The following is a 19,464-nucleotide window of genomic DNA, read 5'->3' on the forward strand; positions in this document are numbered from 1 at the left end:
ATCAAGAAAAGTTATAAGGAAGGCTCACTAATTAAGTGGAAACGAGAAATGACGATAGAATCACATGCATTTTTCCCTAGGATCCGCAGCTATTGTATATAATCTTGCAGATACTTTTTGTATAAATTCAGCTATGAATTAAATGCCATTTGTCTACCCTTCTACTTTTTCTCCCCTGAAATGTTTCTTTTTACTCCTGTTGATCTTCCTCTGGGCTGCTGTGCACACTTCCAAACAAAGCACTAGGCAATTCCACCATTTACATTTTCTAAAAATGTTTATAGAGTCCATTTGATTGCCAGAGGCATTCTATAAAAAATATGTTGATACTTTGCAGCTTCCCATTTAAAATACATGCATATAAAATTCAAGAGCCTGGTAAATACCAGGTACGCTCTGAGATAATACCTTGAATGTCACATGATGGACCACATCTAATGTAAACTCAATCTGTGTGTTTAATTAAAGGTTCTGGAGGTTGCGTATACCCGGTTAACTGAGCATGTCATTGTCAAGCAATAGATGAGAGCAGTGTTTCTCAACCTTGACAACTTTAAGATGTCAAGACTACAACTTCCAGAATTCCCCAGCCACCATGGGGAAGTTGCCAATGTTGAGAAACACAGGATTAGAATGTTGTGCAAACAGCTGAGTTGGCATATATAAAAATACATTTAAAAATATAATGAGGTTAATAATTGATAAGCAGTACTGGGAGGGGCTGGGATGTCATCAACTCTAGCCAGTCAGAGTTAGGTATATGCAATTTCTGCCTCAAAGAAGCTGAACAGGTTTCCCCTAAGAAGAAGCAGGAGGTGAAATACAGGCTACTTTAGAAGTAAGGCTTAAACTCTCATATAACTAATTAATATTCACAGGGTGGCAGGGGAAAGAGACAAGAACAAATTGACACAAAGCTGTTATGATGTCAAGGTTACATCTCATCATTGCCAAAAGATTCATTAGATTTCACACTTAAAAATCCAAGGATTTTTGTTTTTATTCTTTCCAATGTGCTAGAACTTGGACAGACCTCACACTAAGCAGGTCATGATTTGTCAGCACAATTACTCCTTGAATTGAATACAACAGGACCAAATGTGGTCTGGCAGAGGAAGATAGCAAAGAAAAGATATAGTTTGAAAATCAGGCATGAGCTGCAGAGAAAAAGAAAAATTCTCCAAAGCATCACAACAGGAGAAATATGGGTAATATAAATTTTAAGCTCTCTTCTCTGGTTATGTAATGTAGAGCAGAGTGTGTTTGTTTTATTTATACCCTGCCTTTATGATTTTTATAAACAGCTCAGTGCAGTGAACATATCTAATACTCCTTTCTGTTTTTCTCAAAACAATACTGTGAGGTAGGTTGGGCAGAGAAAAGAATATTTTTTAAAAAAAATAGTTTGCAAAAATAAATAATATTTTCACTTAATATTTTACTTTCTATAATTTTCCAAAATGTATAGTAGCCAACTACATTCTTAGCTTAAAATGTTCTTTGTGTACAACCCATGTTAAATTACAGCTCTTTATGTCAGGTAAGCCTAGAAAATTGGTCTAATTCAGTAAAGCATGATTAAGTGAACAGCTTTTAAATATTATCAAGTTTCCTGATCACAGAATCAATTACCATCACAAATAAATTTGACTCGATGTTGCTTCCTCTTCATTTTTTAAATACTTCTAAAAAATTAAAATACGTTGAATATATTTTTCCCAAACCTTTCATGTACCTTTTCCAATTCTCCAGTAACGTTAATAGGAAATTATGTTCTCCCCCTTCAATTAATACCATATACAACCCAGTGGGTTTTTAACCTCCCACTTTCAGGAAAGCCTTGTCCCAGAGCCTCGCCTTGACGGAGAAGCGGAAGGAGGGGGCGTGGTCTCTGCCATCTGCATTCCTTGCATACCTCAAGTCTTGTAATAAGGACTGTCAACTTTTAAAGTACATTGTGCCTTTAGCCCATAGGGTGTAACATAGAGGAAGAAGACAGGAAGAATTACTCTTGCTCGAGTCATTCTACCATATGTTTAAAACTGCTATTAAGACTTAAGCAAAGCTGCAGAAAGCGGATTTGATTTTTCATCTATGTATATTATAGCACTATAGCTGTGGTCACTCATCTGAAGCACAAAAAAGTCAACCATATTCTAGCACAGAGTTTTGTGAACCCAGTCTATCAATTTATGAATGTGCAGTGAGTTGTGTGAACATACAAAATTAGAATAATTTGAGTAGACTGGTTAACAGCAAGTAAGCATAACATCCAACTAGAGCCAATGCCAGTTAATGTTAATGGATCTTAGCAGAGGGCCCTTAGAAAATTTCAGATGGGAGTTCTAGTTCCTGTTGATATATTTTTTCCAACACAGAATTTTCACTTTCATATCGTATCTGTGGTTTGTATAGATCAGTGTTTTTCAACCTCAGCACTATTATCTATGGACTTCAACTCCCAACCAACATGCTTAAAATTCTGAGATTGAGAAACACTGGGTTATATGAAAGAATAAATATTTACCAGTTATGCAGTGGCATTCAAATTAGGCTGCATCCCTTTTTATTATTTAGGAAACATGGTTTTAAACTGTCATTATCTCTCTACTGGGGACTAAAAGATGATGTAGTTAAAGCAGCCACATGGAGGCATTTTCCGCATCTGTATTGGTGGCAGGAAAGGAGTACTCAATGTCATTACAGGATACAGACAAAATAAGAAGCCCTAATAAAATAAAGATAAGCTATAGGCATGTTGAGTGGGCCAATATTATGTGGTTTGGTTAAGATTTCATCTTTGCCTAATGAGGTGCGTTTATAAAGGTAACATGTTATTGAGAAGCTTGCTAAGTCTTTGTAGTTGCTTACCATATCACGTGAACATAGCCAAAATGAACTAACTTTACGGGTTAGGCCTCTGGGATTTGTACCATAGGAATATTTGCTGAGCGTCCAAATTCTAATCCAAAATATTAAGACTGGAACAATATCACTAGTGTTAGAAAAATTGTATTGTAGTATCTTAAAAGCTTAACAAGCTTCTTATCCTTAAAGCAACCTAATCCTCAAAGTTGTAAATCCTTAATATGTGAGCCTTTGTTAAAAGTTAAAGATAACAATACTCTGAATGTGCTGTCTATATGCATACAGTGTACTGAATCCCAAATGAGCCTATCATATTTTCGACTAGGTTACTTTGAAAACCAACCCAATGTGGTTAGTTTAAAATTACCTATGCAGATTTGGAAAATTGAATTGATAAATACATTTAGCTGTGATGTACTCAGTATTTGCTGAGTGTGGATTATTACTAAAGTAACCCACATTCTAAGAAACTGTGATATGTGAAAATATGAATCAAGTCAATATTTGAGAGAGTCCATAAATTTAGGCCTCTTCTAAAGAAAAATTAGGTGTTTGGGGAGCCCCATGTCACTCCTGAATTTCAAGATACATCTATTTCAAAACATTTGTTCTGTTTCGATTTATTGTTTTATTCTATTTAATAAAAATAAAATATCTTCCTAGAGAATGATCATATTTGCTATTATGCAGAGCCAAGTTTTATGTTGCCTGTGAAAGAAGTCTGGCTCTATGCCTTAGTAATTCATGTGGTTTTTTGCTCACCGCATAATCTACTTTTCTTCCAGATTTTAGCTTTTACTCCAGCCATTGCCCAGATTAAGGTCTAAAAAAACCAAACAAATTATACAATACAGCGGAAAAAGGAAACCACAGTAGAAACACTTGGAAGCCTTTGATATGCCAGGGTTTGGGGGAAGGGGAGTATAACAAAAAGAAATACATTTGTATCAGATTCCTACTGATTATTAGGAAGAAATTAATTTTGTTATGGTTCAGTCTCGTGTGATGCAAATGTTATGTGAACACAGTGAAAAACCTGATTTTACTTTCAGCTAAACACTGGAAGAGATAATGTTTAGAATCATAATTGATCAGTAGTAGAACGGATTTCAACATATGAATTTAGAGAGTTACAATATTTGCAATTATAGTGATCAGTCCCAACGCAGAAAGCAAATTAGGGAGGCAGAATTCTAGGGGAAATAAGGGTGTGTCCACATTTTACCATTTGACAATAGTATAAGAAAAATCAGACTTTTATATTAAGTCAGTTTTAATATTTGTTACAAATGGAGATGTGTGAAATGAGATATTGAAGATGATCAAGGGATTTTTTTCCCCTCAAAGCTGTTATTTACCCTCATCTCTATTAACCTATATAAATCTATAACAGGAGGCTTAATCTTCAGATAGCTTTTTTTCTATCCCCATGATCTATTCTAGAAGAGGAGCATGCAGAAAGGGTATATGAAAATGATTTTTCCGCCCGAACAACTATACAGCCGGTCCTGCTAGCAAATGCAAAAAGACACGAGGAAAGATTGGCTACCGGTTGCTCTCCGGGTGAGGTTCAAGGTGTTAGTGATGACTTACAAAGCCCTACATGACATGGGCCCGGATTACCTATGGCAACACCTGCGGCCGGCGTCAACTTCCCTCAGTCCAGTGCGCTCCCACAGAGAGGGCCTCCTCAGGGTGCCTCTGATCAAAGAATGTTGATTGGTGGCCCCCAGGGGGAGAGCGTTCTCTGTGGGCGCACCAGACCTATGGAACCGCTTGCCGGTCGAGCTCCGGATGGCCCCCGACCTTTGCTCCTTCCGGCGCAATCTTAAAACCTTTTTTGAACAAGCTGGCCTGGTCTGATGGGATGGGGTTGGGTTTTTATAACTAGTTTTAATTTTTAATATGTATTAATTACTACAGGCATAATAGTTTAATCACTTTTTAATTTTTGTATTCTGTTTTTTTATTATGTATCGCCCTGTTCACCGCCCTGAGTCCTTCAGGAGAAGGGCGGTATACAAATTAAATTATTAAATTAAATTATTAAATTAAAGTACTTGTAGGTGGCTTTTGCCCAGAGCAGCAAATCCTACTAGAAGGGGAAGGAAGTTAGCAGGATGCCAGAAGTATTTAGTTCAAGACAGAATTGGAAAAACAGGAAAAACAGCTAGAACACAGCAAATTCAGAACGAACTGGGACCATTAAAAGCGCAAGCCATCGTCTCCCAACTTGGTGCCTCCCTAATGTACAGAATTTACATTAAACGTCCCCAATCTGGCAGGAGATGATCGAATACAGCATTACTAACGTCGTCCTTCTGAAGACTGGGGAAAGATGATGCCGTCATATTTTTGTTGAATTAGAAACACAGCCTACGTCGACTTGAGAACGGCGGGACTGACTTTAGTATAAAGCTGCCTTGAAGATTGGTTCAGAATCTATTCTATACGATCTCTAAAGGAAGCTGAATTCCGCGATCCTGCAGTGACGCACCACTGGACGCCCACGGGAAAAGGGAGGGGGGTGGCTCGATTCTCCTATGCACGCAAAGCTCGTGTAGAATCCACCCCCCCCCCCCTATGGCGAAAATCTTGCAGGCGCATTTACAAAAGGGTGGCTCCTTCCGGCATCCTAAAAAAGCACCAGCAATAATAACCTGGGCCGCGTCACGTGCGACCCAAAGAGCAGGTAGGCGGGCACGCGCTAAGCGCGCCTCGCATTCCTCTCTCTCTCTCTCTCGGGCTCCTCCCCTTTTCCTGCTCATTCCAAGGGCAGTGGGAAAACCCCTCCCCCTTTTCTCTCCTGCCTCGGCCAATAGGGAAGCGTCGTCGTTAACCCCTGGCGAGGCGGAGTAGAGCTGAGCTGAGGAAAAAACTCTTGAGGAGAAAAGAGGAGGACGAGGCGGCGACAGCGGCGGCGGCGGCGGCCGTGGCTTGCACTGCCCGTTCTCGATACTGCGGCCACTGTCATCCCCGCCCGTGAGGTGAGGACGGGAAGGAAGAAAAAAAAACAACCCCAGAAAACGAGGATACCATTCCGAGTGGAGGAAATAGGACAACGGAGCCTGGCCACCGTGCTCGAAGCCAGCCTCTATTCCGGTCCCGAGAGCCAGAAGGAGCGGCAGCGCAGGCAGGCCTGGTCCGCGGTCGCCCTGCCCCCCCCTTTTTCCTTCGTTCCTCTGACCGGCGTCTTGATTAGCACGAGTGACAGCGCCGGAAATGATGCCGGTGAGCAGGATTGCGGGGCGTAGAAGAAAAGAGGGGTACAGTTTATCGGGGGGGGGGGAAGGAGGAATCATAGTGGGATAGTCCCGGGTGTTGCGACGTAAAGGCCGGCCAGAGATAGTCGCCGAAACAGCCTTAGTAACGATCCAGTATCTGGGATCTTCAGCCTATTCCTGCACAGACCTTGATTCGGTTGTGGAGAGCACCGCGCCGCACGTTTTTTTTTTTCCCTTTCCCAACAGATGCAGGAAGGATTTTCCTTCCCTCCCCCTCTTCGGTGCCATAAGGAGCTGAATGTGACGGGGCCAGGCCGTTCAGGGTTTAAGGTTAGATGCTGGGGTTTTCTGAAGGACGGGTCGGATTATAATCCCCCTTCTTTTATATATATATATATAAATCAATATATATATATATATATATATATATATATATATATATATATATATATATATATATATATATATATATATATATATATATATATATATATATATATATATAAATTATATATGGTTAGTTTCTCTCTCAGCCCTCCCTAAGAAAAGATTGGTCAGCCTGTCAGAAGGATTTAAACCACTGCTGCCAATCCACACAGCCCAAACCATCAGTGGTTACATCTTACATTCTTACAAGGTTCTTACACAACCTTTCGTTGCTATGATAGGTTCATGCTTAGGGAAAGGTTGTTCTTTATCATGGGAATGCTGTGTCCTTTATGTGTTTTGTAGAGAATTAAGATGGGAAAAACTGAGGTGCATGAGCTCTCTGGCCTTTCATCTGGCACAATGAAGGGGTAATCTGAATATGCTTCAAAGAAAATATGTATAGTGAAAGGCTAGAAAGAGACACATTCTTGCTGCGATCCTGTCTACTTTTTTATGAGTAAATCCCAATGCAGAAAGCCTTATGAGTGTACATAGTTGGATTTCTATGTAACAGAAACAGGAAGTATTAGATCAGGCTGCATTCTGTAGTCTCTGTATTTATTTATTTAAATATATAATTTGTTGCCTCCTGGAAACATGCTTGCAACATGTTTTGCTGCTCATCTCAACATAAAAGAATGGGACCTTGCTTTGGTGTTTTATCTTTTCCAACAATGATAGGATTTTTTAAATAATGTTTATCAGCAATCTGCTTTCTATGTTAGTTGGCTGTGCTTTATTTTTATATATAATAATCTGTAAAGATAGAATACTTATTTGCTTGGCTTAGGAAACTATTTTCCCTGAATTGCTCTTCATATGCAAAAGAAATCACATAGTTTTTAGACAGAAGCATATCTAATTAAACATTTCTTAATATATCTTCCAATAAATAAGGGAGGGGCAGGATTTTTGTATTACTAACCATAAGAAAAACTGCTTGAACATGAGAACATGAGTAAGAAGTAAATGTTGACTGTGCATGGTGAAATTATAAAGTAATAGTTTAGATGGAATTTCTGTAGCATAAAGCATTTTGGTAAGGATGAGACAAACCTATTTGGTTAACTCCCAGTGATTCTGTGATGATGGTATATTACAGTTGTCAAAAACAGGGATATTAGAATGAATGAGTTTACAGAACATGCAGATGATTGTAAATCTCTAATGGGAAACATTTTGAAGCATAATATATAATTGGGCAATATCTTTATTAGACTGAACCAAAATGTTGCAAAATACTTTTTATGGTTTCAAATTTTTAAGAAAGCATGGGTAATTTTTGTAGCATTTTGATTGGTCTTAGTAAAGGTATTACCTAACTTATTTTTTTCTGATGAATCAGCATGGCTATCTTTTTGTTTGGGTGTATGTAAACTTAATGACTGTCATCACAGTTCAAGAATACTTCCTGACTTCATTCAGTAGATTATTCTTTAGATTGCATTCAGTTAATAAGTATAAGGCATGTCACTGGATGTAGTTTTATGAAATATGCCATCTAGAAGTTTTTGCTTTCAAGTGTTAGCTTGCAAGATGATCATAACATTATTAGAAAGATGTAAAATGAAACCTAACCACCTTTACAGGCATTGTACAACTGAAGTGAACTTCCATTTTCTAAATACTGTATGATTTCTATATAATTGTGTTTCTTAACCTTTTTTTTCTCAGATCTCCTTCCTGCTTTTAAAAATTATAGGGAATTCCAAAAGAGCTTTTGGTTGTATTTATTGATATTTATTATATTAAAAATTAAAAGATACATTCACTGATGTCATAATTTGTCACAATTGTTTGATGGGATTTTAATATTGTATTATTTTTCAACATAGGCTGGCAAATAATTTTGATTTTGAGGACTCCTGAGAGATTCTTGGGAGATCCCCAAGGTCCTAGGACCACACTTGAAGAAACATTGTTCTATTGTATAAAGGTTTTAGCATTTTTATATTTTAATATTTTTTCCAATATTTCTACTTTTTCATATTTCTATATTTTATATCCACAAATTCATACATCAACTATAATAATGTGATATCACAGTTACATTAATGAATGAATGCTGCAGATCTTTTAGGAAAAAATAATATCAAGGAAGATAGTTTCTATAAATTGGGAACAGATGTCTCACCCATTTCTGTAGTGAAGTCCCCTCAATTATTGCCGCCTTTACTTTTTTTTAGTGTCAACCAGCACCATTGTTATTTAGTCTATACGTTGACTTACCAAGAGTAACGAAGGATCCTGAAGAATACATGCCTAAGGCATCATACACTGTATACATTGTTATATCTTAGTATACACTGGTAATATATTACTGTCATATTTACAAGTAGGATTCTGTAGGTTGTTAAGAAGACTTGGCTTCTATTGTTATAATCTCTATTAATAAATCAAAGTAAAAAAAATTAAGGGTTTTGGAAAACAACACTATAGCCATAGGTGGCTATTATATGATGAGCCAATAAAGCAAGTTAATACCTTTCCTCACCTAGGGGTAGTTTTTTCTGAGGCTGGATCTTGGCTTCTTCATCATCAAAGAAGCTCACTTAGAACAAAAGCAGGAGTGAATATACTCCCTAAATTAAAAAAAATAAACATAGTTATTCAGATTCCTTATCCTTAATTATTAATTTATATAAGAGTCAAGGTCACTCCAGTGCTCTTATATTGAGCTTAAACATCAATACTAGAACAAACACTATAACAACATTTGAGAAGTATTTTGGGTTTGGATAAAGGACTTGAGCTGCCACAGTTAGAACTGAATTGGGAATTAATCCAAATCTGGGGATACTAGGAAGGAATTATTATACATTTCTTGGTTTATAATAATGTGGATTCATAATAAAATATAAGTATTAATATGGTATATTTCCCCAATGTTTTCTCACACATATAGGGGGCAATAATGTATGGCTTAGTGGAATGCTGAGTATTTCTCTTTTGTTTCTCAATTTGTTTCAGTCATAAAAAAGGAACTGACAATCACATGAACCCCACCTTATATAGTGACTAGCATCTTACTAATATTGAGAAAATCACTTGCATTTTCTGATATGGTAAAAAAATCAAATTCACAATACTTTTTCACTTTTTTCCCTTACACTGCTTTTACAAATATAATTACTGTAGTTGTATATTTATTCTCAAAGTGGTGTGATATGCTGTACTACTATGATAGTTGTTTTAGAATTATTAATCTTTTGCCTTTTGTTTTTTCAGTTTTCCTTATAGTTAATTTCAAATTATATAAATGATAAATTTTCTATATAACTTTTTTTGAGTAAAATTAAACTTAAAAGTCCTCTGTTAACAATCTATTTTTGTATTTAACTCATAGAAAGTCTGCAATAAATCACCATAAATCACCATAATCATTATCTCTGATCTGCCCAGGATCAAATGTTCTTATTTGATTCTTAATAAGAAAAAATTTTCTTAAGATTTTGGTTGAAAATTTTTCCAACAATTGTATCTTATTCCCCTGAATCATAAACTTCTATTTTTGATCCATCTTCTCCCCAAAAACTCCAGTCCAAATACTTTTCCATCAATCTTCTTAAGAAAGTCCAGTTCATTATTCATTGATACTGTTAACTCCAAATCTGTAGAAACCATATCTCTTTCAGACTTCTTCAACAAACTTGCAGTTTCCAAACCAAGTTCCTTTTAAATCTGCCAAATGCAGTTTAGATTCCAATCCATCCAGTGATAAGTCTAGAGTTTGGTTACAGATTTGATTTGAACTATTGTTATTTTATCATTTTTTTAACCAAAGTTTTCAATTTGAACTTGAAGGTTAAAAAACATTTTTGCTGATGGCCTCCCGAAGGCTTTATCTTTAAATTGGTGCATTGTTTGCATTTTTAATGTAATCCTATAACTGAGGATTCACTACCAGACATAAACAGTTTCTTCAAGCGTGGTCCTAGGACCTTGGGGATCTCCCAAGAATCTCTCAGGAGTCCTCAAAATCAAAATTATTTGCCAGCCTATGTTGAAAAATAATACAATATTAAAATCCCATCAAACAATTGTGAGAAATTATGACATTAGTGAATATGTCTTTTAATTTTTAATAAATATCAATAAATACAACCAAAAGCTCTTTTGGGATTCCCTATAATTTTTAAAAGCAGGAAGGGAATCTGAGAAAAAAAGGTTAAGAAACACAATTATATAGAAATCATACAGTATTTAGAAAATGGAAGTTCACTTCAGTTGCACAATGCCTGTAAAGGTGGTTAGGTTTCATTTTACATCTTTCTAATGTTATGATCATCTTGCAAGCTAACACTTGATAGCAAAAACTTCTAGATGGCATATTTCATAAAACTACATCCAGTGACATGCCTTTTTCCTTTTTTTCATCCTTCTTTATTGTGAGAAATATTACCTCAACATTTTCTGTGGCTACTTTGTTGCAGTATATCTAACTTCCCTGTCTTTTCCCAGTCGCCATCAATCTTCTTAAGAAAGGCCAGTTCATTATTCATTGATACTGTTAACTCCAAATCTGTAGAAACCATATCTCTTTCAGACTTCTTCAACAAACTTGCAGTTTCCAAACCAAGTTCCTTTTAAATCTGCCAAATGCAGTTTAGATTCCAATCCTTCCAGTGATAAGTCTAGAGTTTGGTTACAGATGCTTAAATTGGGATATCCTCTTTAGGTTGATTTGAACTATTGTTATTTTATCATTTTTTTAACCAAAGTTTTCAATTTGAACTTGAAGGTTAAAAAACATTTTTCCTGAAGGCCTCCCGAAGGCTTTATCTTTAAATTGGTGCATTGTTTGCATTTTTAATGTAATCCTGTTCCTTTCAAGGACAGGGAAGTTAGATATACTGTAACAAAGTAGCCACAGAAAATGTTGAGGTAATATTTCTCACAATAAAGAAGGATGAAAAAAAGGAAAAAGGAAAATTTCCATCAAAATTAAAAAAAATCAAGACCAAAACTTTTTAAAAGTTTAGAAAATGTGACATCCGTGTAGTGAAAATCTAATGCAAACTTGAATCTAAACAGGTCGCTTTCACTGCTCAGGAAATGTACGCTGACTTCCATACAGAAAAAGTGAAAGTAATTCAGAATTGCAGAGTAAAACAGTGAAAAAACAATGAAGAATTAAGTTAAAATCCAACAAGGGGTTAGAGTAAATCAGCATTCAACCAGTCACTTAACTTTTAAAAGAAAGATTGAGATAAAGAAAATTCAAAATGTGCAGTTAAAACCAAGTACGCTTTAAAAAAAATGAACAGCTGAAAGATGGAGACCTGACGCTCTGACCACTCCCTACCAGGAATTGCAGTGTTCAAAATTCTTTTCTCAAGTGGATCCATAGTAATCTGAGGTTCTATTGGGTCATTCCTAATTGCTCCTGTTTAGATGTAGGGCACAGGCTGCCAAAAAAATCTGCTTTGGCAGCAAAATCAGCTGTTCATAGCCAGGAGAAAGGGATCACCCCATCTCTCAGCACACTATCTTGGGGAAGTCTCTATATAACAATTTTGAAAAAAAAAGTGTTCCCCATTCTGGGAGGTACTCTTGAAAAAAGATATTGTAGATCTGGAAAATCAAATATGAGTATTTATTTATTTATTTATTTTAATTCCATTTATATCCCGCCCTTCTCCGAAGACTCAGGGCGGCTTACAAGCTTAGCAGTAGCCTTCATTCTATGTATATGCCTGCTTATTAGGGCTTTCATACACCCCCCAAGCGGCATTATTACAAAGTCAGCTTAATTGCCCCCAACAATCTGGGTCTACATTAGTTCTATCAGGAAAGAATGTAGCATCTGAGTTTGGAGTGAAGATGAGTAAGGGGAGATATGATAGGCATTTAAAACCGTGCATGTATAATTAAATATGGATAATAATTTTTGTTAGATATTGGGTTAAACTATTAAAATTAGAAGAAGAGATATCAAGAGATGATAAAAAGAAGTATAGGAAGCCCTTGCTTTTTGATGGCTACAGGGGCTGGATTTTCCATTGCTAAATGATATAGTTGTAAAATGTGATGTCACATGACTGCACCACTTAGTGATGGCAGTTCCAGCAAAGCCCAGTTAAGCAAAGATTCTGCAGGTCTTTAAGTGAGGGGCTCATGATTTCTGACTTCCAGATGTCTTCCCCATTGTCTTCGCTTGTGGAAAGCCAGTAGGCAAATTGTGATCACATAACTCTGGAACATTGTGACAGTCAGAAATTTGGACTGGTTGCTGGTACCCAAATCTCAATCACATGATTGCAAAGGTATTGAAACAGCTGAAACTTTCAGGACCAATTGTAAATATCGCTTGTGCAGTGGCCAAAGCAAATTTGAACAGTCACTGCACAAGTGGTTGTTAAATGAACCAACTGTATTGCTTTGCAAAATAATTAAGCTGTGGAATTTTCTGCCATTAAAAGTTAGTTGAAGAAGAATAGGGCAAATCCATGGAGAATAGAGCCATAATTAGTACCATGTCTTCAATATCTGATGCCAGGGAGGAGATATTAAGTAAGGCTGTATCTCCATTGGTGGTCACATTTGTGAGATTTTTGAATTCAGCCCTGCATGACATAGATCCTTTTCAATTTATAAGAAATAGTAGTATGGGCTGCAGTTGTCAAATTAACGGTCATTTTAGTAACTTTAGAGAAGATGACGTTGATGTAACAAGACAGATACAACATATTGGATTTCATATTAATTTAGTATCGTGTATTTCTTCTAAAAGCAGTATCCGATCATTTCTAATTTTGGGTTATAAGAATTTTATGTAAAGATACTCATCTACATTGCCAACATTGCTTTTATTTTTATAAAACCAGATGACCCTTACATGCCATTTGGTTACATAATTGCTTCAAATACATACAAAACACTGATGATTGTGAAAGCAGAGTGTCCTGCTTTAAAGCCTTAAAACATCCATGCCCTTTTGCATATGCGCTGATTCTGTTAATTATCTTAATGTTGTCAGCTTGCTACTCAGTACTAGGGACAGCCTTTGGAGCAGCCTTGTGATAGTTTGCTAAGATCATGGCTGCTTTACACTTCAGGAAGGAGTATTTTGCTTTTGTCAATACATTTAGCACACCTTTCAAATGCTTTGCATAATTTTAAATTAATATTGTGCTTAAATTGGAATTATTTTTTGAAAGTGGATAGATGCATTTATCACATTACCTGTTTAATTTTATAATTAGAGTTTACATGTATATTTAAAAGTCTCTAGGTTCCCACAACGTGTTCTTCTAAAATATACAGAACTATATATTTTTATTGTCCGACATTTCCTAAGTTCCATTAATCTAAAATCCTTGTTAGGAAACTCATTTCCTAAGAATTTTAAAGAACATCTAATTGCAGTATACAGCTTTGAGAGGTGCTAAATGTATGAGTATAATTTTTCCCAAACTGCAAATAAATTGTCATAAGAGTTTGTTTTAATGATAATTAGATTTTTGTTTCTATTTGAAATAAAATTTTCTTTTACTGTCCTTTTTAAGTAAGAATTGTATGATTGCGTAACAGCACCTTTTTCAAATAATCACATAAACAATAAAATGCCCATATATGCTAGCCAGTAAAAGACTATAGGTTTTAACATTTTTGTATTTCTCACTCATGGGAAATATAATGCAACATATTGCCATTTTTGTAATTAGTATATTGTTAACTACAAAATAAGGGACGCGGTGGCTCAGTGGGTTAGGACGCTGAGCTTGTTGATCAGAAGGTCGGCAGTTTGGCGGGTCGAATCCAGAGTGCCGTGTAGCAGAGTGAGTGTTCTGAACCAGCCCTCTTCTAACAAACCCCTTATCAGAAAGAAGAGACTGGAGAGCGTCCAAGGCTAAAAGGCTTCTGCCAAGATTTAATTACGCAGTTAACAAAAACACTAGAGCTTGTCTTCTCAAGCGGAAAAGTTGCTTTCAGCAACCAGCCCCTCCCCAAACACTCCTTTTATAGAGAGCTCAGGGCGTGGTCTCCCTGTGCCTCCTCCCGAGGAGTCCCATAGCCTTTCTTTGTTTGTTCCTGCTCGACTGCCTCCTGCGTCGGGCGTCCTTGAACAGGGCCAGCTGTGGGTCATCATCCTCCGCACTTTCGGGCTCACGCAGCTGAGAAGAGGTCCCCGGCTGAGGACTCTGCAAAGCCTCCAAACCATCATCAGCCGGTTCGTCTCCCTCCTCCCCCTCATCTGAGTCCTCCGATACGTCGGAGCCGGCTGTCGGACCCACAGGCTGGCCCTGAGTCACAACAGTGAGCGCCTGTTGTTCGTCCCAGCTTCTGCCAACCTAGCAGTTCGAAAGCACGTAAAAAATGCAAGTAGAAAAATAGGGACCACTACGGTGGAAAGGTAACAGCATTCCGTGCGCCTTTGGCGTCTAGTCATGCAGGCCACATGACCACGGAGATGTCCTCGGATAAGCACTGGCTCTTTGGCTTTGAAACGGAGATGAGCACCGGCCCCTAGAGTCGGAAACGACTAGCACGCATGTGCGGGGGAACCTTTACCTTTACCTTTAACTACAAAATAAGTGTGTACTTCAGGAAAAATTTCTATTTTATCAATTTTATTGTATCTTTTAACTCATTGTAAATTTTGGTGTACTGAAGTAGTAATATGTTCTCCACCTTTATCCATTCCTTTTAGCTCCATTCCCTCATTATGTTTGATCTGATTGATGTAAAAAACCCCTTCAAAATGATATCTTAGGACAATATACAGTTTGGAAAAGATGGCACTATCTAGGGCTTTTCAAAATAATGCCATATATTCCAAAACTTTATTTTGAATATAGAATAGAGGTATAAATTAAAATACATTTTGAAATTGTGGGGAGAAATGTTAAAATCTTTACAGTTAAAAGTAGTTCTTGAGGTATGACAGGTCATTTAATAACTGTTCAAAGTTATAATAGACCCTTCCAAAAGCTATATATGACCCTGTTTCAAATTTATGAAATCTACAGAGCCCACCCAGTTGTTTGCCCTTATGACTGACTGCAGAGATATTGCAGTGTGCCCACCTATTTCTTCCCCCATCCTGTCCTGCCAGGTCCCCAAAGGCACTTTGCCCCCCATTGGATTCCACACATTTCTTCATGACTCACAACCACTCACCTTGTGAAGATCTGCAGAGCTCAGGAGATGGGGGAAGGTAAGGAGAGGAGGCCTCTCTTGCTGAACCATGTGAGAGAATTCTACAAGCAGCGTCTTTTTCAATCCAGCCACCCGTACAGCCTAGCAACAAAGCGGCTAAACATCATCATCAGGGAAAGCCCCATGCTTTGCAAGGAAATGTTTAATTCTCCAGCAAAGCAGTCCTTTCCCCTCCGCACAGAGAAACTTCTGTGTTTTGAAATCTGAACTAGTTCTGGTCTGCCTTGCTGCATAGAGAGGTAAAGGCTGCTGAATTAAATGTTTCTTTGTAAATCATAGTTCTTTCTCAAGCTAGCCAATCATGGTGTTTAGCCATTGTGAAATAATGATCTAGCTCAGATTTCAAAATGCAGAGGTTTCCCTGCATGGAGAGGAAAGGGTTGCTTTGCCCAGATATAGCTCAGATTTCAAAGCCTGCTCTCTTCCTTTCCTTTTCCTCCTGAGCTTTGCAAATGTTTGCAAGGTAAGTGAGCAATTGTGAGGAGTGGAGGAGGTCCAAATGGTTGTGGGGACACCAAGGGATGGGAAGTGGAGCATGGGTATTTCAGGGGGCAGGGGATGCCTTGAGAGGCCCAAGGCAGGTGAGCTTGTGCCTGTACTAGGCCCTCCAGGGTCACCCCTTAGGCATCTCACGCACACTTAATGACCTGCACATTCATTTAACAAATGTATTGGGGAAAGCAGGGATGAGGGATAATTAATGATGAGGCTTATTTAACATTTATCCTGAGTTTAGACAATAAAGGGCAGGGTCCAATATAATGGTTAACCTTTTTTGGATCAGCATTAAACTTTGCAATACTTTTTCATTTGGAATATGTTTACTGCACATCTATAGAAATGGTTATTTTCAATATTATTTTTTAATAAAGTTACAAAGTTGTTAAAGTTTTTGGTACTGTTAATAATTATACTCTAAGTAGGATCACAAAAAGTATTCTAAATGCAAATAAAATCAGTTTCAAGAATGGATGATAATTTTCTGAATGTGATAAAGTAACATGCATATAAACTTATTCTTAAAAGATGAAATATTAAAATTATTTCATTTTTCATGTTAATGTCATATTTGTGGCTGATGTCCTTCAACCACAATTCATTATCAGACTTCAAACCTGATAGGGTCAAAGATCTCTTAATGCTACTGCCAAGTGATTTTTTTCTTTCATGAGAACACGATTAACTACACTAAAAACAATCCAGCAAGTTACGAAGTTTAAAAAGTTAATATGAATGTTAATTAAATTTTATTTTTCAATTGTAGTTTGATTAAAATCATTTTGTTCTGCCAGAATCATCAGTATTCAGTTTTATTAAAATCAAATTTGCATTTCTTATGAGTAATCCATTTTCTTTCTTTATATATAACATATATATTATACACACTTACTTGACTTATTATACACACTTACTTACTTCCTTATCTATACATCAATCTTTAAATTTATTAGGTCAGTGAGTCATAATCCTGTCAGTTTTTAAAACATGTAAATAAGCTCCAAATTTCTGTCAGCCCTTTTAAACTCATCTTTGAGAATACTTTAGGAAATTGATAGAAATCTTTCTGCAAGATATGTGATTAGATCTAACTAATTTGCTATTGCAATTAATAATGGTTACAGTACTTGCTTATCCTGAAGTTTTAGATTAATTTAATTAAGGTTGTGAAATACTTTAGATAAATTATTTTCCCTTTTTCAATCTTAATTCAGAAATCAATCTTATGTTTGTAAAGATAAATCTCTAATACTCTTCTGAATAATTCAACAAAACATGTCAAAAAGCTGCATTTAGAAAACCACATAATATCCAGTGTAATAACATAGAAACACACTGGTCATCACTTTATGACAAAGATGTGAAAATTATCATTCATTCTTGAAACTGATTTTAATGTTGTATTCACATTAGTGAAATATGTAAACATGGACTTAAAAATTTGGCAAAATAATGCTGTCTATAAGTTACATAATGAGTACATAACACTTTTGGAACTTCCCTTTTGAAAAATATTCTGATTTTCTGGCATAAATGGAGCTTCATCAGATGCATGGAGAACAATGTTCATGAGGAGAATATTGGCATTTTCAGAAAATGGTTTTAATATAGTAAAAATTCATTTCTTTTTGCATTAACTATGAGATTTTTTTTGAAAGAACACTTTCTTTTCTTATGAAGTTTGAATAAAATGTCATACATAGGTTGTTAAAATAGCTTTGTTGTCCATAATTGTGGATTTGTTCAACTGTAGTGAAACTTCTTTTGTTTTCTTTAATATCATAAATTAATCCTCAATCTCATTTTCCATTTTATCTGTCTACCTTTGTAAAACTAATTGTTAATTTCAAAATACATCTTGATGTATTACTGTGGAAATTTCATCCTGCAAAGCTGGCACTATTATTACATTGTATGGTTTATCATATTGCAAAAACCTCTTAGATGTGATAAATTGCAGTATGTGATAAAAAAAAAGCAGTAAATCTGTCTATGACCTTTTCAGAACATTTTTAATCGAATGTAACTTCAACTATTGAATGTCTGTTAAATAGTTAATATTTTTATAAAATATTTCAATCTTTATCACCTATTTAGATGCTTTACATGAAAGTAACCGTAAAGATGGGATGATTTACATTAAAATTTAAATGCTGGCTGTGTTATGCAAGAGTAAAGTATTGTTGGATTTACAGAACAGATTAGATTCAAATTTAATTGTATTTTGCGAGCTTAGCTTATGTAGTTAATTATGGTTTGAGTTGTATGAACTCAACAAATTGGACAAATTCAATAATGATTGGTTCAGTGATTAGTATGAGTGATTACAACTGATTGGCTGATTATCTGATTATGTTTTCAATCCTTAGCAGCACATAGATAGATTTTCTCAGTGACAATCAAATTGGCTTAGTATATTTTAGTTTAGCATGTTGTCCAAGCACAGAAAATTTGGCTAAATTTTATATAATTTTTATGTACTGATTTTGAATATCTGATGATACATGCTATATACAAATGACAGAGTAAGCAAGAGTTTATATATTTTAAAATCTTCTTCATTGTAAATGAGTTATTTAATTATATCAACAATTCTTAATAATTGAAACTTCAAATATCTCTGTATAACAGAGTAGGAGACTACTTATAAATAAGTAATTTAAAAATATTCTGTAAAACTCTTTTAGTACTGGGTAACTGCCCAATAGATATGTTTTATGTGTCAGAAGAGACTGAGAATTTTTATACTGCATGGTTTTAGTTCATGATAGAAAAATATTTAAGCAGCTGTAGTAATACAAGAAAATGCTATCTTTAAAATTGCCTTCTCCATGGTTACAAATATCAAGTTCTAATTATGTATTTAATCATTAGCACAATAGTTGGCATTTGGATACAGAAAAAATAATTTCCTTTTTAATCTGACTTGCTAACATGCTGATTTGAAAACAGTAATGGTTTGAACTGTTGTTTTTATCAATCATAAATGAATCTCGAGTTTAAGTACCGTATTCAGAACCAAGGTTTTGCTCAGTCAGATCATTTCTGATGGAGAACTACAGTTAATGGCAGACTTTTGACTGATTTGTTTCAGAAGTTGGCATCTTATGGCCCATGGCCAAATGTGGCCCACTACCTGAAATCATCTGGCCCATACTCCTTAAAATAAATGTTTTATTCACCTGGAAGCAACACTGCTAAAAAAAGGCCAGCCATTTTGTTAATGGGTTCACCAGCTGCCTTGGCACATTTAGAGCAACAAGTGCCCTGCCCAGTGAAAGCA

The 19,464-nt window shown here is 36.0% G+C and overlaps 1 protein-coding gene across 2 annotated transcripts in view; it reads left to right on the forward strand.

Annotated features, from left to right (window-relative positions):
- The first annotated feature begins 5,749 nt into the window (after positions 1 to 5,749).
- The window catches only part of PPP1R13B (protein phosphatase 1 regulatory subunit 13B), a 64,748-nt gene continuing 51,033 nt past the window's right edge, over positions 5,750 to 19,464 (forward strand). For both annotated transcript variants that reach the window (XM_083360009.1, XM_083360010.1), the window contains exon 1: positions 5,750 to 6,099. In XM_083360009.1, coding sequence (XP_083216135.1) covers positions 6,091 to 6,099 — 9 coding nt within the window. In that variant the 5' untranslated portion in view covers positions 5,750 to 6,090. The remainder of the gene's footprint in view (positions 6,100 to 19,464) is intronic.

Source organism: Vipera ursinii (genome assembly GCF_947247035.1).
Source record: "Vipera ursinii genome assembly, chromosome: 1".
Classification (NCBI taxonomy): domain Eukaryota; kingdom Metazoa; phylum Chordata; class Lepidosauria; order Squamata; family Viperidae; genus Vipera; species Vipera ursinii.